The 24,065-nt window shown below is 44.9% G+C and overlaps 1 protein-coding gene across 1 annotated transcript in view; it reads right to left on the bottom strand.

The window, feature by feature from the left end:
• Positions 1 to 4,080: 4,080 nt before the first annotated feature.
• The window catches only part of OPRD1 (opioid receptor delta 1), a 46,821-nt gene continuing 26,836 nt past the window's right edge, over positions 4,081 to 24,065 (bottom strand). Inside the window, exons 2-3 of the mRNA XM_081202011.1 lie at positions 8,930 to 9,279; positions 4,081 to 7,170 (exon numbers count right to left, since the gene is read on the bottom strand). Of these exons, the coding sequence (XP_081058137.1) occupies positions 6,638 to 7,170; positions 8,930 to 9,279 (883 nt within the window). The 3' untranslated portion in view covers positions 4,081 to 6,637. The remainder of the gene's footprint in view (positions 7,171 to 8,929; positions 9,280 to 24,065) is intronic.

The following is a 24,065-nucleotide window of genomic DNA, read 5'->3' as shown; positions in this document are numbered from 1 at the left end:
GACAACGCATTCGCTCCATAAGACACACAGACATTTCCCCTTACTTTTTAGGAGGAAAAAAGTGTGTCTTATGGAGCAAAAAATACGGTACATTGGACTTCCAAAGGTTTTTTTGTTTTTGTTTTAATCAGATATAGAGCTGAGCAAAATTTTGTTCAACTAGAATTGAAAGGATTTTGGGAAAAGATTGCCTGACTTCATCCCCAGTGCTTTTGTGTGTGTGCGCTCCCACCACAATGTATTTTACAGTCCTGGCAATTACAGTGTTGATGTTCTTCAGAGGCTAAGTAGCTGGAGAGCAGCACCATTTCCCCTCCCATCAGCCTCCTGATTTCTGACTAGGGCTGGGAGAGAAAATTCAGCTTGGAATTTAATGCAAACCTCCAAAAAATATTGCACTTCCTGAGCCAATACGTGAACCGATTACACAACTCTCTTTCAAAATTCACACTTGTCTGAATTCTGCGATGCACCCCTTCAACCAAATAATGTGCAGAAAATGTCTAGATTAGTGAAAAGTGAATGCAAAAGTGAGTATCAGAGTGAAAATAATGTACAAACAGGACTTCAGCTAGAGAGAAATTGCTTGCAAAAACACATATGCCAAGCACAGTTATAAGGCCTGAGGTTAATGGGAAGCCTCCCCAACAAAAATGACCTCCAAAAAGTGTTGCTATCTTCATTTTCGCTCATTGAAAGTGAAGGGGGGGGGAATCTGAGCTCAATCTGTAGCCCAGCTTTAATTCTGCCACCTCAAATCTCTTCTAGCTCATTCTGCTGTGTGTGTAGGCCAGGCCTTTGATGAGCCTGTACATGTGGACTATTGGGGGTGGGGAATCTGGGTCATGCATGCAACTCATCAGTGTAATGGAGCCCGTCAGTATAATGCTAGCAGGAAAACAAACATGTGGGTTTCTCCAGGTTTTTGAGATGCTTAGGGCTTCTTCACGCATGCTTGCAGATCATTTGGTTTCTTTCCACTTGGTAGGGAGCTGAATGTATGAACAGACTCTACTGTAGAAGTGCTGCATCTGATGTGCTTGGATGGCTCCATCTGTGGTGATGTGCCTGTGATGTCTCATTTACTCTTGCAAATTGTTTCCTGATGTTGCAGTCCTCAGTCATCAGCAAGATGCATCTGCTCTCAGGAATGCCAGCTTCTGTGAGTGGGCTGAAGTGAACAACTATCCTTTCAGTGGAATCGGTGTGCTTTTGCAAATACAAGTTTCCCTTCTGCCTCTCAATCGGAAATGTTCTATGGAAGCAAGAGAAGAGATACCATGGAGAGACCAGAGCTGGGGGGAGGTACAGAGAAACCTTTGTGAAACGAATAACAATTGTTGGGAATCACAAAGGAAGAGAGTGATGTTGCTTGGAATGGAGGAGGAATCTGCAAATGCTGGATTCCAAAGCAGACTCACCTGATACGAATCAGATATGGATCACAACCCAGATTGAATCATGAGTCCCCTTCAGAATCCACAACCCTGTGGATCCCTTTATGAGGTACCTGAGAGCTGCAGTTCCCAAAACACTGAGCATAAGGCTGGCAACCTGTGCTGTGGTTCCCAAGCACTCAAGACCCCATGGATATTGGGTGCTTGTGAACTTCATGAAAGAGATTTTGATAGGTGGGTGGGACAACCCCTGACAATCGTACAACATCATAATGGCATCATGTGGTTTACAGGTGAGTTGCCCTGCTGTACTGTATTCAAGGTGCATGGTGGAAAGAAGCCCTTCATGCTAGTTGCTTGAGGCTCTTGACAGCTGGGTGACCTGCTCAGCAGCTTTTGAAAAATGTTGCTATACAAAGGCAGGTTTTTTTTGTCCCTTGAACCACCTTATAAGCACTTTTTTAAAAACAAAAAACCTTAATATTTCTACATATTCACATTTCTTTCCACTTTAAAATCAGCAGAGAAATGAAAGGGGTGGACTTTGCTACATTCCTAGGCAGAACAAGGACAGACCAGACTTTAATGGGTCCATCTGACCCTAGCTGTTGCATTCAGGTCCTGCTTTCAGACATCTGGTTGGCCACTGTGAGGACAGGATGCTGGGCTAGTGTCAGGCTTCAGGGAATTGTCTTCCTCCCTCATGGCAGTAGATAGGCAGAACAAAGGAAAATGAGTCTTCTTACTGGTTAGAAACTTTAATAATCACAGCAAGAAAACAAAGAACACATCTCCTAGAAATGGCGGTGCTCCCAATTAAGGAACCCATCCCCTGTCGTCCCTATTAATCTACGTCACCTTTACGTCTTGTAATCTGAGTTTGTACCCTTTGTGCTTTCTGTTTTGCCATTTTCTGAGCTCTCCTTGTTTTGGAGAAGGTGTGTGTGTGTGTGTGTGTGTGTGAATGCTGTCCAGAGACTGTGAACCTGTTAACCCCCTCTCTCCCAGTGTTCCTTCTCCTAGCTGTTCCCCATCCAGTATATCCCAGCTTCTGCCTTTTGAACTATGCCCCTCTGCAAACCACTGTTCCAAATCTATACTATCCTCCTGCTCCTGGGAAGATTCAGGATCCGTTAGACTTGTGACTTTTATTTATGCAGCGCTGTTGCAGACTGCAATGCATCTGGCCCAGACATTACTTGCTTCTGGATGAACAATTGGACTATTTGAGTACAGAGCTGGTGTTCCCACAAGGTGAATTTTAGGTGGCACAGCATTGTCTAGAGAGAGAATAATGTTTGCTATAGCAACTTTCTCTCCCAGTGTGACTTGGTGGTGACTCCTACACTTTGGTGACTGCATCAGGCAAGTCTCTAGGGAAAGGTCAAGGGGCCAGCAGCCAATCTGAGCATTAGTGAGAGATTGTGGGCAAGTAATCCCAGACATTGAAGATGCAAGCATTTGGTTGGGTGACCTTTTTTTAGGATTTTACTCCAGGAAATAAACTGCCACAGGGGCTGGTGGGCTGAAACGGACTTTGGACATGCCTGCTTTAAGGAGTCCAATGTGCTTTAAAACTGAACAAACCTTGTGTGCCATCTTAAGCCCTCAGACTTTTCCAGCTCCTTGCGGTGTCCCTCTCTCCTCATATTGTTTAATGAAAGAAGCATCCTCAGCCAGCCAAGACTCACTGGGAGCTCTCCGAGGTGCTGATCAGGCTGCCTGGATTTGTAAGCTTTTTGATTATCCCTGTTGTGCCTGTATCTGCCCTCACTACTGGACATGGCAAGTAGAGTCAGGCAACTGTGACTATACCCAAGGGGTGGAGAGCCTCTGAAGATGAGGCTGGATGCCACCTGCATGTCCTCAGGCCCTCCCCTCAGGCACACCTACTGTTTAGAAGGGAGCAGCAGAAAGGGAAAAGGGGCTTGGATGTTCTGCAAAGTATGCAATTGTCTCCTTCCTCTGTGAGAAGATCTGCTTTGAGGAGTTCAAAGCACAGGGGGAAGCTTCTCAGTGCGGAGAGAAAATTTTGTTCCTAATAAATTTACAGAAAGCCATTAATCCATTTTGTAGTTGCATACATGCAGGGTTTTTTTGTTTCGTTTTTTTTATAGTGCAATTGCATTTTGAATTTTGAGGTTTGTGAATAACTGCAAGACAGGGTTTGCAGTTCAGCTGTGCATTGGTGTTATTTACATCCTTCTGCTGCGACTGCTGAGTCCTTTTTTTGCCTTTTGTGCAGGCAGGACCCCTGAGAGGTTTGTTTGTTTTAAAATTTACTCATTTATAAACGTTTTCAAATAAAGTTTGCTGGAGATAATTTTTATTTCTTTATTTTACAAACTTTGAAAAGAAAATCTATGGCAAAAATGGGAGGTGACACTTGAGTGAAATGGCATGACACCGTTTCCATGGGAAATAGCTCTGTGTCTGTGCCTCAGTCCACATTTGGGTTCAGTCCTGCCCACTACTGGAGTGCTGCTCCCAACAGGTTTCCACAAGGTGAAAGTAGGACTTAGTCTGAAAAAGGTTCACTAACTTGCTGCACCTGCTGTTACTGTGCCTACCTAATGGGATGCAAAGTGATGAGCATTGCAAAACAGGATTCTGGGGTGCTGCACTAAATCCTTGAGGTACGGCAGATTGAAATAAATCAAAATGAATATCAAATACTTTGCAGTTCATTGACCCCTTTTATTGAGTCAGTTTTGTTTTTGAAATACAAATGTTCCTTGTGTAGATTTGTGTTTTGCCACCAATCTCCCCCCCCCCACTCCAGATACTGTGACCTAGGTAGGTCAGATATCACACCGGAGAAGCTGAGGGGCCATCTGACTCGCATGGGGGTAAGGCAGTAGTAAACAACAATGCAGAAAGCGGTTGAACACCAGACACACCAAAATGACACACAGGCCTCAGTTGCTGATGTCCCAAAGCTTGTTCACGCAGGAACTGCCGCCCAAGTAACGCTGGGGCATTCCTGGGAAATTGATATGTACAATAAGGGGCAGTTCAATGTGTGCCTTTCTTCGCTGCTGGAGTTCCTGAGCGGATGTAGCAAGGCTTTAGCTGGCTCCCCAGGGTTCTAATGTCAGAACGGCGAGGAAAATACAAAAGAGAAGGGAGCCTTCACAATTGAAGGAAGGCTTTTGTGCTATTGGAGAATCCTGATTTGAACTTGCAGGCTTCCTTGGATTTGTGTTGCTTTGGCACAGTGGAGCAACGAGGGTAAAGAGTGACTCTCCCTGCAGTGGTGCAACTTGCTGTTGATTATGAGGAGGATCCAAAGGCAACCCATGCACGAGGTGCCACCAACTTTTCATTTCTGTCTCCCTGTCCAGAGTTCAATTGGGTGCATGGTCCTCTTCCCAGAGCTAGAAGGGCAGCTCATATTAGAGAAGCAAGTTAATGGGTTTACCAATTTTTGCTTATCACAGAGAGATAAAACTGTAATAACACAGATGAGCAGTGCATGAAAAACCACAACATTCCCATTTCTGTTGCTGAGCAGTACTGATTACTTTGTGATTAAGCTCTTACCAGCGGAGGTCTAGAGTCCTTTCCCAGTACTATGGCATTCCCTTCTCCTCGCCTGGCAAGAGCTGGAATAAATTGACTGTTTCAAATCTGCAAATCAAAATCAAATATCTGTTCCTCTGAATGAATAACTGAATTTAAATTTGGTAGCCAGTGGCATGTTCACTAAAAAACAAAAGGAAACAAAAACATTATCTTATGCAATGTGTTGTACTTCATCACTTCAATACTTCCATTATCTGTTAAAGTGGAGTCAAAACCCTCAGGGTGTGCACTGGCCACAAGATTCAGTTTTTATCTGTAGCTTTGGGAAGCAGCAGTTTTGGAGCCACTCTGTAGTTTTCCAGTTTGACTCATAATTTGAGACAAAATTATATTTGTTGAGAATGAAGCTCCCCCATCTTCACTAAAACGAGGAATCTAAAAGAAAAGACTATCTATATATTTTTTTTCATATGAGTGGATGAAATTTGCAGGCACGTTAGTTCCTCCAGAGTGGATTAAGCCAGCCAAATGTTAGGAGATACAACTAGGGTTTAGTGTGTGTGTAAACGACACTTTTAAAGTTTGATTTAGAAAAGAAAGAAAATGTATTTTGTTTTCTGCCAACATGTGATGCAATTTGCAGGCATAGTCTGCCTTTATGATGGGATGAAGCACACCAAATTTCAGAATGATAGTTGAACTGGTTCCCCTGCAAGGGAAGCATTAGCGTTTTGGAGTGGATACAGTAGTATGCATAGGGGGTAATAGGGGTGGGGAAAAGAGCAAGAACCTTCAGGAAATACTAGGATGGGGGAACTGCCAATGTACTCCAGCTAGAACCTTACTACCCCATGTGTTGTTGGACTTTTGCTCCCCTGCTGGATTTTTGGGGATACAACCCCTTCTGCCTCAGGGAGGGAGATATCACCACTGACTTGTATAGAAGAAGGGGTGATGCAGCAGGGTGGAACGGGACATGATCCATGTGAAGAACAAACTGTTTTAATATTTAGTCAACATTTCCGCTCCAAATCACTGTGAATGGAGTGTTCTGGGAAAATAATTGCCTCTACAGGGCATTTCCCTAGCCAGTTTCGTTTTGCTTTGATTAAAAAAGAAATGCAGTGTGTATTTTTGAGTGGGGACACAGAGTCCACAGAGCAACTTGCAAGTTTAGAGAGTCAGTGATCTGACTTGAGATGTCTCTTCAACAGTGCAGTCTGGTAATCCAGGAAGTATACAGAGCCACCGTAAATCCCTACAAAATACTAGCAAATAATGAATGGAGGAACAGAATGAACACTGATGTGTTAATCAATGGCCCAACCATCTACAACATAACAAAGATATGTGCAGTGAACTTTTCAAAATTACTTAAAGCCAACACAGGATGATTAAGAAAACATCAACCCTGTAAAAGACATTCAATCAATGCCAGTCTTAAGAATTCACTTCAGAACCAAAGAAATTCACACCCAAATATCACTTGGCAGTTGATGCCTCTCTTGTGGGTACTCTGTTCATGGTTGTAGGGGGGACTTAACATTTGCAACTACTTGCAAAAGTCCACAATGTTTGTGCACTGCTCCTTTTTCCCCCTTCTGGCCATTCCTACAGTTCAGCTAAAATTCTGTAGTTGTGACCTGGGTCACTTCTGACTGCAGTTCATCCACTCTGCGTCCACGGGAGCCTCTTTTGTGGCTGTCCATGTCTAGTCATGCCGACTTATTGAGGACTTCAGAAGGAGCGCAAGTCGAGACACGCTCTCGCGTGGTGTTCCTGGCCCGGCTGAAGCTGCTCTGCTCCCTGTGTGACCGGAAGGGGAGGCAGAATTCTCGGAAGCACCTCTTGAAGTTCTCATCCAAGAAAGCATAGAGGACAGGATTGAGGCTGCTGTTGGTGTAACCCAGGGCAATGCAAAAGTGGAGGCTGGCCATCACATAGGGGTTCTTCTTGTCGATGCCCACCAGGGTCCAAACAATGACAAAGATCTGGATGGGTGTCCAGCAGATGATGAAGGCAGCCACCACCACCAGCACCATGCGTGTGATACGGCGCAGGTTGCGGTCCTTCTCCTTGGAGCCTGAGAGGAGGCGGACACTCTTCAGGCGGAGAATCATGAGCCCGTAGCAGATGGTGATGACCAAGATGGGAACCAAGAAGGCAAAGATGAAGACGCAGATCTTGGTGACTGTGTCCCAGTAGATCTGAGGTTCAGGAAACTGCAGGAGACACATCACGATGCCACCTGCAGCAAAAGGAGAGGAAGAGAGTGAGGTGACTTTCATTCAGCAGATGGAGATACAGAGATAGAGAGGGGTCCAGCTTGGACATTATTTCCCAAGGCTCCATCAGCACAGATGCTGATTTTCACTGCCGTCTGTTCATTGAAGCAAATGTAGGACTATCAGGACTTGCTGATATTGTAACTCCTAACTCATGCCAACATAATGGAGTATTCCTAAGAGTGTCTTCTTTATGACTCAATCAACTAACTGGAACTCACAAAGCGAATAAAGCAGATTTCATTTTTTAATACTAATAGTAATATTGATAATACAAGTAATACTACTACTGATATTAATAGCAACAACAGCAGCAGCAGCAACAACAACAATAATGCAAGTGGAAGCTCTTCTCCGTGAGCCTACAGGCTCTCTCCCTCACCACCCAAGCCTGCCTCCCTGTCATGATCTTTCAAAGACTTTCAGCCCTCTTCTGGTGTTCTGGCTGTGGCCAGCCAAGGAAGGAAGGGACATTTACCTCTCACTGCTCCAGCACACAAAAGGCAGGGTCAGTGCAAGACATTGCAGATCCTGAAACTGCCTCCGCCACCTATCTTCCTGCTGCTTCCTCCAACCTAACTTGCCTGCTGGCCTGGTTGCTTGCTCACTGCTAGCAAAGAGGCTTTAAAGACTTAAGGTAAATGTTAAACAGTAACTCCAAGCAACTTCACCCACAGTGCCTCACCCATTTCTCAGAGCGAGGCACTGAGCACTCATGCCTTTGTTGGCAGCTACCATGAAGGTTGGAGGAAAGCAGCAGGGTGGGGCAGATGTTGGTAGGGAGAAGTGGTGGCAGGGCTAGCGAGCTAACCAATCAACTGGCCAGCTAGCTGCCACTCCCAATTCGCCATCTCAGCCATGTGACTCATTGTGCCCTCCACATCCAGTAGGGGAATCTTCTCTGGCTCAGAATCAAAATCTGAGATGGAGAAGAATTTGGGACTTTCAACACGTGCTTTGTCTTTGAGGCGGAACAGTATAAGCCCATGAGACTTGCATTTCCCATTCCAGAAATGGGAGTCTCTGGAACCATGCTTTTAGATAGCTCCTTTTCCTAGAGTTTAGACAAGGTGGTGGTATTTAGTGTCCTGTGGTTTAGAACTACCTTTTTTTTTTCTTTGTTGTTCTTGGTGGTTCTTCAGATCCACCTCCTGATGACTAGATGGTTGAATTTACTTTAAATGGGTGATATATGGTTTTAAATAGACAACAAGGTTGGGGATATGGTGTGCAGGGAAGGGTTCTTTAACTTTTGAAAAACCAAACACTATTTTGTCCTCTGCCAAGGTCCCATAGGAACTATTTTGGGGAGGGAGACATTTTCTATCTATTGCAGGAAAGAAGCTGCTATTTGTGGCAGAACAGTTTCAAAAGTGCTCTGAAAAGTCGGAGGAGGTTCATGACTGACACAGGGACTAGCCAATTAGTATTGTGGTGTGGGGAGGTGGCCTCATGCTTGAAACAGTGCTGTGCTAATATGCCTTCCACTGAAAACGGAAAGATCCAATGTTCCCTAAGCTTAGTTCAAGTCAGAAGGTTCTACGTGTGTCTAAAATGTGGTGAGGGAACTTTTACAGCAGACTCACTGATAAAATCACACACATCTATGTACAGCCTTATGGGCATCTCTGGCTGTGGTTTAGAGAGCAGGAAAGTGGTGTCTCTGCCTTCCAAAGCCCACACAAAGGAGGATTGACTGGAATGTGGCAACAAGACACTTGCCTTGAGATCGGGTGACAGCCATGATCATGATGGGCACCCCAATGACAGACGAAAGAACCCAGATGCAAACATTGATTAACTTCGCTTTTGCTGGGGTCCGGAAATCCAGGGCCTTGACTGGATGGCAGACCGCTATGTACCGGTCCACGCTCATCATGGTGAGGGTGAAGATGCTCGTAAACATGTTGTAGTAGTCAATGGAGAGGACAACCTTGCAGAGCAGCTCCCCAAAAGGCCAGGTCTCCATCAGGTACTTAGCACTCTGGAAGGGCAGTGTGCTAGTGGCCAAGGCATCTGCCAAGGCCAAGTTGAAGATGTAGATATTGGTGGCTGTTTTCATCTTGGTGTATCTGCAGGGAGGAGACAAAGGGAAAGGCGTGTCAACTGTAGATTATGCTTGCTCTCTGCCCAGGAAGCATGGATGTTTCCTGGTCTGGATGAACAAAGGCCCCCAAGCTATCAGATTTCTCGGCTGTGTTGTTGTACCCTTGTTTAGCTGATGTGAAAAAAGAAAGAGGCCTGCAATTAATGATACAGTTAGTTCAAAATAGTATGTGAAATTCAGGCCCCCACCTCTGGGGATGGATTTATCATTCTTCCTCTGGTCCCTGTCAGTTTCAAATGCATTCATTTATACATCTGGTCCAATAGCATTAATCTGCTTTTCTAATAAAAAAATGCATGAAAATCCATATTTTTTTTCACAAGTGCTGCATTGCTAAATCAGTACACATTTTTAATATACGTCTCATTACCTTTTAAAGCAGAGAACTGCATCACAAAGTTTGGAGAAGTGCAAAATGGCAAGGATAGCTCTGTGGTTCATGCCTGCTCATTAGTTCAGGAGGTTTCAGCCAGGTCAGTTCATACTGAACTTGGGAAAGAATTAATTCCATATGCATCCTCCCCTCCTAAACTCTTTCAGTAGGACTTTGTAAGTCAATACAAGGACTATGAACTTGGCTGGGTAGCAGGTGGGTAGCTGATGCAGCTGTTTTAACAACACTGCTACACGTTCTCAGCCAGAAACTTCCACCAGCAGTCTGGTCACTGCATTCTGCACCAGCTGTAGCTTCCAAACCAGACCCAAGGGCAGCCCCACACAGAGTGCATTGCAGTAAACCAGCCTTGAGGTTACCAATACATGGACCACCATGGTCAGGCTATGTTGTACCCACACTGGCGGAGGCAGTTTGCTTCTGAATACCAGTTGCTGGAAAAAACAGGACAGGAGGGTGATCTGGGGACCCGAGGCTGGGAAAAGCTGAAGTAGCCTTTAGAATAAGGAGCCAGTGTGGTGCAGGGGTTAGAGTGTTGGCCTAGGACCCGGGAGACCAGGGTTCAAATCCCCACTTGGTTACGAAGCTCCCTGGGTGACCTTGGGCCAGTCACCTCTCAGCCTGACCTACTTCACAGGGTTGTTGTGGGGATAAAATGAGGAGAGGGAGAACTGTGTGCACCACTTTGAGCTCCTTGTACAAAAAAGGTGGATATAAAGGCAATAAAATAAATGCAATAAATAAATGTTGGCGCTGGAAGACCCTACTCCATGAAACCACCTGGAAGACCTGGAGACTGTTGCTGTTTATTAGCCCAAACTTGTTCACAGGGCTGTCAGGAAAGATCCAGTGGGGGGGGGGAGGCCACTGAGCCCTTTGGAAAAAGGATGGAATGAAAATGCAATATATTTTTTATTGAAACATGGAGAAGGAGAGCGAAGAAATGACTATAGTTTCTCCTCAGCAGACTCCTTATTGTTCTGCCTCCTTCCCTCATCTTTCGCCTTTATTCTTTCATATCCTTCCTTCCCACATTAATCTCTCCTAGAGGGAATATATCTGACCAGAACTTTGATTTTCTTCTCTCTTTTTTACCACCAGGATCCATTTCCTTCATTTTACTGTCTTGATGAACAAGAACTTATCCATTAAATATGGATTTGAATGCTTAAATTATTCAAGGAAGCAAAGGGCTCAAACGAGTGACTAGTTTTCCCTCCATCATTGCAGGGGAAAAGTTGAACATCTCAAAGAAATGTGTGACTGCCGTCACACATGCCCAGTAGTTTCTGCTGTCACATTGGAACCAGTGCTTTCTTTTATTCTAGACCAATATGCACACTTAAGAGCTGCCTGAACCACTAAGACTTAAATGCCGGAAAGTATGTGCTGAAATCTGGGTGGCATTTTTAAGAGGGTTAGAAGCGATAGTTTTGCATTTCCAGCAAATCAGCTGGACTACTCGAAAGTAAAGCATAGACTTGCAAGAGTACTTAGAGGTCAACTAAACCAACCCACTGTTTATTTTTGGAAGCTGACTGCTGCAGCAATCTTGAAAGGTGGCCCTCAAGCTTCTGCTTGAGAAATGTCCAATGAGAAACATCACTTTCCACGCAGTCTGTTTCACAGTTTCATTGTGAAAACTGTCATTATCATTAAACCTTGGAGGATTTTTAAAAAAAGATTTATATCCTGCATCAGTTATTCTTTTTCTTTCATTTGTCTAATTTTTTTTTGGCCCTGTTCCTTCTTCCCATGAATATTGTTAAGGGCCCATTAAATCCTGGATATCGGTTTTCAAAAGCATCGTCACCAGAGCGGTTAGAAAGCAAAGCAGAAAACCCAGGATTCAGTTGCTTTTGGAAAGGCAGCATTTATGATATGTAAATGAGAATGTTCCAGCATGTATCTCAGTTATTTACACAAAGAGGGGAGTGATAACAATATTGATCTCTCTGTACATTGTGACAAAATGACTAGGCTATCTTGAAACACATGCCCACCAACCATCAGGGATACACTTTAGAACAGAAAAATAAATAAGTACTGTTCCACCATTCAAGCCCACTCATGCAGTCATCAGATAGGTTTGCTGCATTTTGCCAAAGGCATTCATCTTAAGACTTATCAGTATTGGCATAGATAACTCCTACAAAGAAGATCAAACCTCTCCATTCTTAAGGAAATCAGCCCTGAGTGCTCACTGGAAGGACAGATCGTGAAGCTGAGGCTCCAATACTTTGGCCACCTCATGAGAAGAGAAGACTCCCTGGAAAAGACCCTGATGTTGGGAAAGATGGAGGGCACAAGGAGAAGGGGACGACAGAGGACCAGATGGTTGGATAGTGTTCTCGAAGCTACCAGCATGAGTTTGACCAAACTGCGGGAGGCAGTGGAAGACAGGAGTGCCTGGCGTGCTCTGGTCCATGGGGTCACAAAGAGTCGGACACGACTAAACGACTAAACAACAGCAACAACAACAACAACAACAACTTGCTTCCAATGGGCATGTGACAAGAGGACTTCCCCCGCCCTCATCAAATAGCCACATTCATTGTCCTGACACCAATAGTCCAAAATTCCTCTGCATGCAAGGAAGGATAGATTAATCTGCCAGTTTAGGTTTATCTCAGTTTCTCATTTTGCCAGTATAAAATTCAGCTCTCCACACTTCCACATTGGTTTGCGATTTTCGAAATTAAAAAATCCTCATTGAAATGTGTCGGCTTTTTTTTTTGCAGGCAGTTTCTCCTGATATAATGCATGTTCATGAATGCTTGTATTTATACACGAACTTTCCCCTAATATATGCATTCTTGCACATGCGCATTAGAAGGAGATATTTTTTGGAAAATTCTGAGAAGTGGAAATTCGGGATGGGGGAAATAAGGCCCATGGGCCAGAAGCAGCCCATGAGAGTCGCTTAACTGGCCCGTGAGCTGCCCCCGAGCCAAGCTGCCCACTCGGCAAGTCCCCGCGCGCTGTGCTAAACCAGTGCAGCATGGCGTGTTGACTCTCTTCCGCGGCTCCCGAAATCGCTTCTGCGCAGGCATGATTTTCAGCGTCTGGGCATGCGCAGAAGCAATTTCCGGCGCCACGGACATGTGCAGACATGATTTCGGCATCGTGCTGTGCCAGTCCGGCCCACAGAGGATCTCTGTGGGAGTGATCTGGTAAGCCTTGCCAACCCCTGGTTTAGACACATGGGGACTATGTAGGTTTGCCTTTAAATGTCAGCCAAACTGATTTTCTCTCTCATTCCTACAAGTGAGCACCTGTTGCGTTTGGGGGGGGGGTGTCCCTTGGCTGAATCCAGATGTTAGAAAACAAACACAAGAAACACCACATTCCTTTTATGCTGCACTACCTGTCGCATTATAGAACTGTAGCCTTTGGATAGCTATACTGCCATGCCACGCTGCATTTCAAACGGTCGGAAAGAGCTGTCTGTTGCGAGACTGGCCCCAGATTTCATCACGTGGAATTGCAAAATATTTTTTTCCGAGTTAACAGGGTTGCAAACTGATATTTCCCCCTCTGGAAACAATGATCACAGAAACGAGTGCTAAACTTCCAATAGATTTCACCAGGCTTCCAGAAGCGGCTTTTCCATTATGTAAAAGATAACATAAAATGCAGAAGTGAACAGGGAAGGAAATGTCAGGGGAATGGAAGAAAGGGCCATCTGCATACAGCCCCTTTCTATGCATCGCTACAATTGCCCCTAACGGAAAGCACCTTTTCTGTCCTTGGAGAGCCCTCAGTTTTTGCACAACTACACAAACAAGGGCCTCTATGCATGCTGCTGCTGTTGAAGAGGTGACTGTTGGTGAGGCCCACATGCCAGTGGTGTGCAAGAACAGAGGCCAAAGCAGTAGCAAGGTACGGTGTGTGTGTGTGTGGTTTCTGCACACATTCACACACCCCTCTCCACCCAGGCAAGCGAGAGGCACTCGCAGAGTTCAAAGGCATATTCCAGCCAGGCAAAAACATTCAAGGAGGGTGAGAAACAGGGCCAGTGTACAAGCAGAGTTGGATAGGGTCTTTGAACTTCTGGGAAAGCTGCAAGAGCAGAGTTTTGTTATGGCTACGAATCTGACAACCTTGAATTTTAAAATAAACAACTCTGCTGAAGTGGTGGACTTGACTCAAGAAGAATCTGCAGCTGGGAAGCAAGATATATGTGGTGTTTTGGAGGAATGTGAAGAAGGAGCAGAAATGATGCAAGTGAAAAAGGACAACCAGAGGCCTCTAAGGTCAGGATATATGGAAGATAAAGTTCGGATGTCAAAAATTTGGTTTGAAATTGAGAATGAAGAGTGGGGATTTTTTCCCATGGGGAGTCCGGAAGACTTATGGATTACAAATTTGACTAAGGTGAAAATTGGAACGTTTGAGACATTTGGGATATTTGGACTTGGAAAGAACAAGAAGCAAGATCTGGACTCTTCCTTTGAATATGGAGGACTGGTTGGAAAAAAATTGGACCCTTTTGGGTCAAAGATGCTCCGAGATCGGATGTTCAACATAAAGGACAGTCAACAAAACCGGCTGAAAGGGACTGAAACAGATTTAAAGGCCTCGGATGTGATAGATCCAGGCTGAGAACTGTTAGATAGAAGGACAATTTTCTTTAGGGATCAAAACCGGGGGGGGGGGGGAGAGAGCCTTAGAATCCAAAGGGTTACAAGTATATGCTCTTATTTGTTAAGATTTTTTGTAAATATTTTAATAATTGGGAATTCCGTGAAAGGGAATGTGGATCGATCTTAGAAAAAGGGGTTGATGTGGGTATTAAAATGAGGTATAGAAGTTTGAAATTGGTTAATTAAGATGATTTAAGTAAAATATTAATAAGGTTAATCTGGGTACAAAGAACTTGCTGGGCTAAATTTTGAATGGGGATGCAAGAAGGGGAGGTGGGGGAAGTCCGGGAAAGTGGTTAAGAAAATAAGATTTTGAAATTATATGTGTTATTTGTGTGTAATGTTGATGTTTATGTTTTTTGTGTGTTTGTCTTAAAAAATGAGAAAATCCTAATAAAAATTTTATATAAAAAAAAAGAGAAACAGGGCCAGTGAGGGGTGTGGCGGGGGAGGGTGTGTGACCTGAGGAGAGCCTCAAGAGCCAGGTAGAGAGGCTTGGGGGGCTGCATCTGACCCCTGAGCCTGAGGTTCCCCATCCTTCCCCTACACAAAAGCTACTTCAGCTCCAAGAAAAGTAAAAAGGTAAAGGACCCCTGAATGGCTAAGTCCAGCCACAGGTGACTACGGGGTTGCATGCTCATTTTGCTTTCAGGCCAAAGAGAGCCAGCGTTTGTCCACAGTCATTTTTCCGGGTCATGTGGCCCACATTACTAAACCGCTTCTGGTGCAACAGAACACTGTGACGGAAACTAGAGCACACTGAAACCCCATTTACCTTCCCACCACATTGGTACCTATTTATCTACTTGCACTGGCATGCTTTCGAGCAGCTAGGTTGGCAAGAGCTGGGAAAGAGCAATGGGAGCTCACCCCATCACAGGGATTTGAACCATCAACCTTTTGATTGGCAAGCCCAAGAGGCCCGGTTGTTTAGACCACAGCGCCACCCGCATCCAATAGCACTCCAATAGCACTATCTGTACAAGAAAGACTGATCCTTTTATAGGATTTTATGTTTAGGGGAGAGTAAAGGCTATTGTGTGAGAATTCATAAAGAAGAAGCATCAAAATTGCTTCAAGAGTTATCTCCCCTTCCCTCCGCCCCCACTTTCCTTTGGCAAAAAAGAAATCAATTTCCCTCTATCTTTGCAGCTGCAGCACCAGCCACACATTCCTCCTTCATACGGATTTTTGCTCTCCTTGTCTCTTCTTTTTAATCTAATTCCCCATGACTAAATAATTATGATCAATTGTTTTATTGTCTGCCAGGTTTGCTTTCAGAAAACTCTTTGGTAACCATGGGGAACTGATCGCCTGGAAATTTCCTGATTAACAATAATCGCTTGAAGTTTTACAGTTCTCTCCAACGATGTTACAAGCATTGCATAATAAAGCCCACAACATTCTGATTGTTTTGCCTGCAAGAAAGAAATAGGGGGGCAGGCAAGCAGACGGGTTTGGGGTGTGTGTGTGTGTTATTGCTGAATCTAGTAACAAAACCAGAAGGGACTTGTTCCTTCCAAATGCTCAGCTTCTGGTCTTTTAGTGTTTGCGTTTAAATCTAATCTTAACATGACTGTGCCACCCTACTTGTAAATGTTGCCAGGGCGGCTCACAGAACTAACAAATACAACCAAGACAGCACAAATAAGGGAGAGGTCCAAACCCCCTTTGTGATGGGATGTGGAGCAAGATGTGGGGGAGCAAGAGGTTGGATTGGGTGCTGGTTTCTTTCTGCCCGGCTCTGCTGGCCTCCAGCTGCCTGCAGAGTGATGCCAGGACCACTCTGCTAGGACAGAGCGTGCTCTTCCAGCCACCTAATACCGTATTTTTCACTCCATAAGGTGCACCTGACCATAAGGCGCACCTACTTTTATTTAGGGGGGGGGGAATTCAAGAAAAAAATATATGCAGCTCTTGGGGGCTTTTGCGGGAGGTGGGGGAAGTGAGAGAGCCTCGCTCTGTCCCTTCCCCCACCTCCCACAAAAACCAGGGATAGCCACATGAAGCCTCCCCAGGGCAGCGGGATGAAGGCTCCCCACTGCCCTGCAGAGGCTTTGCAGGCTACCCCAGAGCTGTTCGACCCAAATAGCAGGTCGGGGAGCAGCGGAAAGGCTGAGCTCAGCCTTCCCGCTGCTCCCTGGGGCTGGCGGTGGGGGAAGCACGGCTTTCCCCCACCGCCAGCCCCACAAGCTCGGGGAGCAGCCTTTCTGCTGCTCCCCGAGCTTGTGGGGCTGGCGAGGGAAGCCCAGGTCCCCCCCCAGCTCCAGGGACCACACATTCGCTCCATAAGACGCACAGACATTCCCCCTTCGATTTTAAGAGGAAAAAAGTGTGTCTTATGGAGCGAAAAATACGGTGGTTGGAAATGCTAGAAGTGCTGCTTGTGGGGTGCCCACCAGTTTGTCAGGGACTGGCTGGATGATGAGGGTTAGTGGGAGGCTCTAGCTGGAGGACCCCCCCCCCCGGAAGCCTCAGAAGAGGAAGGATCAGAGCCAGGGCACTGGGGGTGGGACACGGAAGACAGGTCAGAGGATGAAGTTGGGGGCAGAATGGTTGGATGCTGAGTGAGGGAGAGGATCCAGAGGCAGCAAGCACTGCACACAGAAACTCCAACACATTTAGTGAGAAGTGAAAAGGGAAGCAATGGGGCAGACCCATAGAGTTTTGCATATGCAGGACAGCCATCAGTAATGAAATATGACAGGCAGGCAGACCATTGGCCCATCTAGCTCAGTATTGTCTACACTGACTGGCAGATATTCCTGGAGATGTCAGGGAGGGAACCTAGGACCTTCTGCATGCAAAGCAGGTGCTCTATCACAGCTATAACCATTTCCCGCTTTGCCATCTCAGGAGGACATGTCATCTAACAATAAAGTTGTCAATGGAGGCAATTTATGCATTCCACTGCAAATCAATGTCACTGAGTGGCATTTTGGGAAACTCTCCTCTGGTGTCTTAGAAACATCTTGCTGACAAGCAATGCGGGGGGGGGGGGGGACGACTCAACTGATCATGGCTGGACTTCTTCCTTTAGGGATTATGTGACAGCTTGACTTTTATCTATCGCTGCCTTCCGCCCAAGGCCAGTAGAAGACATTAGTCCTGCTGGCTGAAATCCAGGCTGAAGGCTTTTCCGGTGAGATATTATCAAACTAATACTATGAAAAGTATCAGTCAATTGCCATGGAAGAAAAGAACACCTGACACTTGGGACACGACCTACCTCTGAACTGTACCAAGAGAAGAGATCATAATTATATTAGTGTCATCTTCTTTGTTCATATTTACCTCTCTCTCCAGTCTCTTCACTGAATGGAACTAGCACGGGGGGGGGGGGGGGCAACAGATGTTGAAGGATGGCAACAAGTCCCATCAAACTCAAGCCAGCATGGCCAAGATCAGGAATGATGGAAATTGTCATCCACAACACCTGGGGAGGGTACCATGTTGGATACCCCTGAATGAGAAATACTAGATGCCCAAGACATTGTTTCTGCTTGAGGTGAAGGACAAGGTGGTCCCATCTCCCTGCTTTCCATGTACACAACCCAGCTGGACCATCACCTGCATTTTAATTCAACATTATCTCCACTGCTAGATGCAGTTTGCCTCTGAATCCCAGTTGCTGGTAATCACAAGTGGAGAGAGTTCAGGTCCTGCCAGCATCTCATTGGCCACTGTGAGAACAGGATGCTGGACTAGATGGGCCTGATCCAGCAGGGCTTTTCTTAAGTTCTTACATAGCAGCATCAATTTTCCAGACCTGTCAGAGATGTCTAAACTTATGCTCACAAGCATACAGGTTTCAAAGGACCTAAGGTTGCTTTTCCTTTTGTCTAATATGCCAATCTTTCTAATTAATTTCCTGACTATTACCCACCATGTGCCACCGATAGGTAGAACTCCCTCCCTGACATTCCCTCCAACACAGGCAGCATTTAAAGTCTGCATCAAGGTTAAGTTCCAAACCACAGAGTTGAACTTGAGTCGCAATTAGTCTCTCCTGTAATGAAAAGGCTCAGAGCAATAAAGGCAGCAGACCTCCTCCCGGTTTGACCTGATCGTCCTCCCTCCCTCCCGCTGCTCAGAGTGAAACAAGTAGTGTAGAAACCAGAACCATGCAATTGCGATTTGAAGAAACAGCAGTTACAGGATGCAGAGATGAAAGTCTAGTGGTTCTTTTGTTTGCATGGCAGTAAAGATACCAGATGTCAGAGGAAGGCTTGATAGGCGCCGAACAGTGTGATCTCATAAACTGGGGGTGAGGAACCCATGATCATCCATACGTTGTGGGACTCCAGCTCCCATCAGCCTCTGTCAACATGGTCAGTGCTCAGGGGTGATGTAGCTCCACAGCATCTTGAAGGCCAGAGATTCCCCATCCCAGCTACACAGAATTACTTAAAAACAAGCCCCATTGAATTGAACATGATTTACTTCTGGTTAATTTGGTATGGCAGGATGGGGAACCTATAACTCTCCAGACCTAGTTGCACTACAACTCCCATCATCCCTGACCGTTGGCCATGCTCTCTGGAGATGATGGGAACTGCAGGGCTGGCTAGGGCTGTGTGAGCTCCCTCACCCACACTTCACTTCAGGGTCCACTTAAACACTTTGGATGTGGCCTCTATGAATTCTGGATCGCTCCTAGGGGGCCTTTGTTCACCACTTTGCTCACCCCCCCCCCAATCTGAAGCAATATTTGGAAAGCCTAAGCTTTGGTTCTCTGTTTAACTAACCTATGCCTTGGGTTAATTTCCTATTCCAAAGCTGACGGCAGGCTTGCAGATTCTATGAAGTCTCACTGTGCCCAGCAGTGCCCAGTGGGCGCTGATCCAAGGGTCAACATTTTTTCAGGAGGGGACCAGTCCACTGTCCCTCAAACCTTGTGGGGGGGCCAGACTCACCTCTCCCAAAAGCAACCTCCCTCTCGAAAGGACCCCCCCCCCCGCCGCAGCCACTGATGCCGCCTCAACTTTGGCAGCATTGTCATCGTCCTCTGCCTCGGCCAGGGGTCTGCGGGGCGCAGAGTCCATGCCACTGGCCTGGGCAGCAGAGGCAGCCTCCCCGCCACCACTTCCTCCTGCTCAGCTCTTGGCCATATACGGCCACCGCAGCGGGAAGGAAGAGGTGTCGCCCAGAGGCGTCTGTGGCTTCGGATTGGCTGCAGGAGCTTCTTGCAGCCAATCCGAAGCCGCAGCAGTGGCGTGGAGGTCAGTCCCCACACCGTGAGGCCTCCACACCATGCCGGTTTAGCGTGGGGATTGACTGAGCGGGTGGGCGGCAGAGTCCGCAAGGTTCGTGGGCCAGATTAATGAGCCCAGTGGGCCACATCTGGCCCCCGGGCTTTAGTTTGCTGACCTCTGGCTTAGCCCTACTGAGTGAAATGTCGAGCTTTTTATTTAAGCCCCCATCCCTCGACAAATCTCATCACCACACTCTTTCCTGTTCTGTTAATCCTTCCGTAATCAACTGGAATTTAGAGACTCCTCCGGGAGACATTTCTATCAATGGTCCTGTCAAATGAGAGAGTTCACGTTCACAGTTCCCAAATTTCATATATGATGGAAAGTTTCAAGTTTTACCCTTCTACTCTTTAAAAACATTGCTTTTCATTTTTTAAAACTTTGGTTTTTAATTTTTAGGGTATATTTTCAGCTTGAAATAAACTGACAGCCTGTACTTAAATATTCCTGTTATGTTCAGAATCTTTCTTTCTTTCTCTGATTTTGCAAACACCTGTCTTAAAAGATTCCATTTGTACACTCCTTATTGGTTCCTGTCTGTGCTTCTTTGCTTAATAGGGACTCAGAGATGAAAGCATCTCTGCAAAAGGTGAAAATCCACCTGTAGACGTTAGCTAGAGACATTTAAGCTGTCAGACAGATGTGCCCAATTAACACCTGCAACTAGATTGGAAATGATTGTCTGACTTGTCAGAGATGGAAAAATAAAAGATCCTACCATCAAGTTTCATAACTTATTTTTAAAGGATTTGTGGTCCAAATCTATTTTTAATTACCCATGTGAAAATGTTCATGTTAAATTGTTATGCTAAGGGAATATCAACCCTCCACCAAGAAAAGGTGCATTATATCATGTCACTCATGTCGTTTTGCAACTACTGTATTTGGCTTCTTGTATCACTTGTTCTACTCCTAGTTATGGAAAGGAGCAAAGACTTGTTCAAGACACTGATGTCTTCCTCATTAGTTTCTGCAGCTTCTGAAATGTCAACAAACATTTCCTCCTCACTTGCAAATCTGTCATTAATGAGGACTAGAATATTGCTTCCTAGGTCTGGGGAAGAATTCTAGCTTGGTTTGCATTCTGATACAAACCTACCAAATTTCCCGAAGCAATATGTGAACTGAAACAGAGCTATCCTTCAGAATTCACCTTTCTCTGAATGATGCAGTTTTGCAGCAACAAAAAAAGGTGTGCCAAGTTTGACTTTAAATGCATTCATGAAAATAGCATACACAAATTTAGGGGGAATTGCTTGCAAAAATGTATGCATTCAGGAAAATTTGCACTAGCACACTGATTAATTTTCATGAGGACTTAAAAAAAACCACCCCAAAATTTGACAACTGACATGGAAGTGTGATGAGCTGAACTTAAAAGAATGGAAAAAATAAGAAACTGGAATTGACAAAATTATCCATATTTTATGCCAACCACCCTAAACCAAACTGGAATTCTTAGAATGATATAATAATAATAATAATAATAATAATAATAATAATAATAATAATAATAATAATAATAAATGCTGCTTCCAATGTGACCATGCAATTGTGCAATACATATAACCAGAATGCATGTGGCTAGCAGCTATTTGAGAAATACGCAACCCCAGACCAAATAGACCGAGGCTGTGTACACACCATGCATTTAGTGCACACACACCTCCAAGAATCCTGGGAACTGTAGTTTCCCCCACATAGTGCTACAATTCTCAGCACCCTTAATAACACTTCCCAGGTTCTGTGTTGTTGTTTTTTGGTGGGGGTGTTATGTGCTTTCCCCATATCTCCAAAATGAAAAGTGCTCATATATATTTTTTGCATTCAAGCACTACACCACGCAGGATTTCATATGGGAAGCAGAATTTTAATCTGGCATGCTAAGAACTGGAGTTTTACTGCTGCTGATTTTAAAGGCAATTTCCTAGTTCTTAAGAATGCAATGAAAAATGTGCGTAGGTGATGTTTGTCGAAAGCTTTTGTGATAGGGCTCAGGAGTTGACATTATCAGGCACCTGCCAAGGCCTGTGCCCCAGCAAGGGACCCACTGCTAACCTTAGAGCTCTCTTGCTCTGCTGTTCCTCCCTACAGATACTTCTGCCTGCACATCTCTCCTCCGTAGTGGAATGTGCAGTGACAGGAGCACAGAGAGCAGGCAGCTGTCTCTGTTCTGCTTTAGCCTTTGCCTCTGGGTGGCCAATCACATTAGACCCAAGAAGAAGAGGGCAAACGAATGATGGGCAGGGCTGGCTGTGGCAAGGAGGAGTGGGGCAGGACACTTGCCCAAGGGCCTCCATGAATATGGTATTGGCAGGGTACCTTTGAATGATGCTCTTTCACCTGGCAACCCTCCCTAAAATTGCCGTGGTATGAGTCCAGCTGTGATGATGCTCTGAATGCGGGAAGAGCCATCATGTAGTGGCAGAGGGTCTGCTTTGTGTGCAGAAGGTTCCAGGTTCACTCTCTGGCATCTCCAGGCAGGGCTGGGAATGTTCCTTATGTAAAACCCTGGAGAGCCACTGCCAGTCAGCGCAGACAATACAGAGTGAGATGGGATGAACCTGACTCGGCATGCAGCAGCTGCCTAAGTTCCTAACGTGATCTGATTCAGTGGGATATTTTTGGCTCAGGACTCCGTACCAGGCAGATCTCTAGCTTGAGCTAAACCCTGCTGATATCACAAACTTGTGGAGTAAGCAGAGGCAAGATTAGCAGGAGCACAGAGATTACAATCAGGCTGAGCCAGCTTGCTGCACCTAACTGCAAGATTATTTGCCAAATAACTCTTCAGGGCCACAGTGAGCAATGTTCAGTGCTGATGTGTGCATCAAAAAACAGATTGTGAGTTGGAGCTAATATCTTGGTACATGCACTGAATACATTTCCCACAATATTTTCCTGGATGAAAAGGATAGTTGGCAGCTGTTTGCAGTTCAGTGGCATTCTTATTCTATTTTTTTTTTTAATAAATTTTTTATTGCTTTTTTTCCAAGGTCAAAGAACATCGTCAACAACATAACAAAAGCGATTTTACAGAAAAAAGAAGAAATTATAAAAGAAAATTCATTTTTCCAGATCTATTTTCGTAGTCAACTGGACTTCCCCAGATCTTCCATCCCCTGCTTTCTTTACAATAAAAATAAACAGCAAATTGATACCTTATTTCATGTGTTTTTGTGCTTTCATTTAGTTATATCATCTGTAATTTATACTTTTCAAAATCATAACTTAATTTCCATCATTTATAGATCTCAATGCTGAAGCATGTTTTTCCCAAAAACTTAGCAAATTCTCAACATTCATATAGCTTATAATGTTTTTGTAGATAGTCCTTAAATTTTTTCCAATCCTCTTCCACTGCCTCTTCTCCCAGATCTCGGATTCTGCCGGTCATTTCGGCCAGTTCCATGTAGTCCATCAGCTGCGAATGCCACTCTTCCAGCGTGGGTAGCTCCTGTGCCTTCCAATGTTTAGCTATAAGGATTCTTGCTGCTGTAGTTGCATATAAAAAGAAAGTTCTATCTTTCTTTGACACTCTCTGGCCCACAATGCCCAGGAGGAAGGCCTCTGGTTTCTTGTGAAAGGTGTACTTAAACACCTTTTTCAACTCATTATAAATCATTTCCCAAAAAGCCTTCACCCTCGGGCATGTCCACCAGAGGTGAAAGAATGTTCCTTCAGCCTCCTTACATTTCCAACATTTATTGTCAGACAGATGGTATATCTTTGCAAGTTTGACTGGGGTCATGTACCACCTGTATACCATTTTCATAATGTTTTCTTTTAAGGCACTACATGCCGTGAATTTCATACCGGTGGTCCATAACCTTTCCCAGTCTTCAAACATAATGTTGTACCCAATGTCCTGAGCCCATTTTATCATAGCTGATTTAACTGTCTCATCTTGAGTATTCCATTTAAGCAACAAGTTATACATTCTTGAAAGCACTTTCGTCTTAGGTTCAAGTAGTTCTGTCTCTAGTTTTGATTTTTCCACCTGGAAACCAATTTTTTTATCCTTTTTAAACACCTCTAGAATTTGGGCATAATGGAACCAGTCTCGCACCTTTCCCTTCAATTTTTCAAAGCTCTGCAACCTCCAAGTATCACCATCTCTTTCTATTAACTCACAGTATTTTGCCCAGCCACTCCCCATGTTACGTAGTTTAATGGCTTTAGCCTCCGTCGGTGATAGCCACCTCGGGGTCTTATTTTCAAGTAAGTCCTTGTATTTAGTCCAGACAATAAATAGAGCTTTCCTGACAATATGGTTTTTAAACAGTTTATGAGACTTTACCTTGTCGTACCACAAGTATGCATGCCACCCGAAAGCATTGCTATGCCCTTCCAGATCTAGGACATCAGTGTTTTCTAACAGAAACCAATCCTTCATCCAGCAGAAGGATGCAGCTTCATAATACAATCTTAAGTCCGGCAGGGCAAATCCCCCTCT

The sequence above is a fragment of the Podarcis bocagei genome (genome assembly GCF_964188305.1).
Source record: "Podarcis bocagei genome assembly, chromosome: 7".
NCBI lineage: Eukaryota > Metazoa > Chordata > Lepidosauria > Squamata > Lacertidae > Podarcis > Podarcis bocagei.
This window is presented reverse-complemented; position numbering and strand designations above follow the sequence as displayed.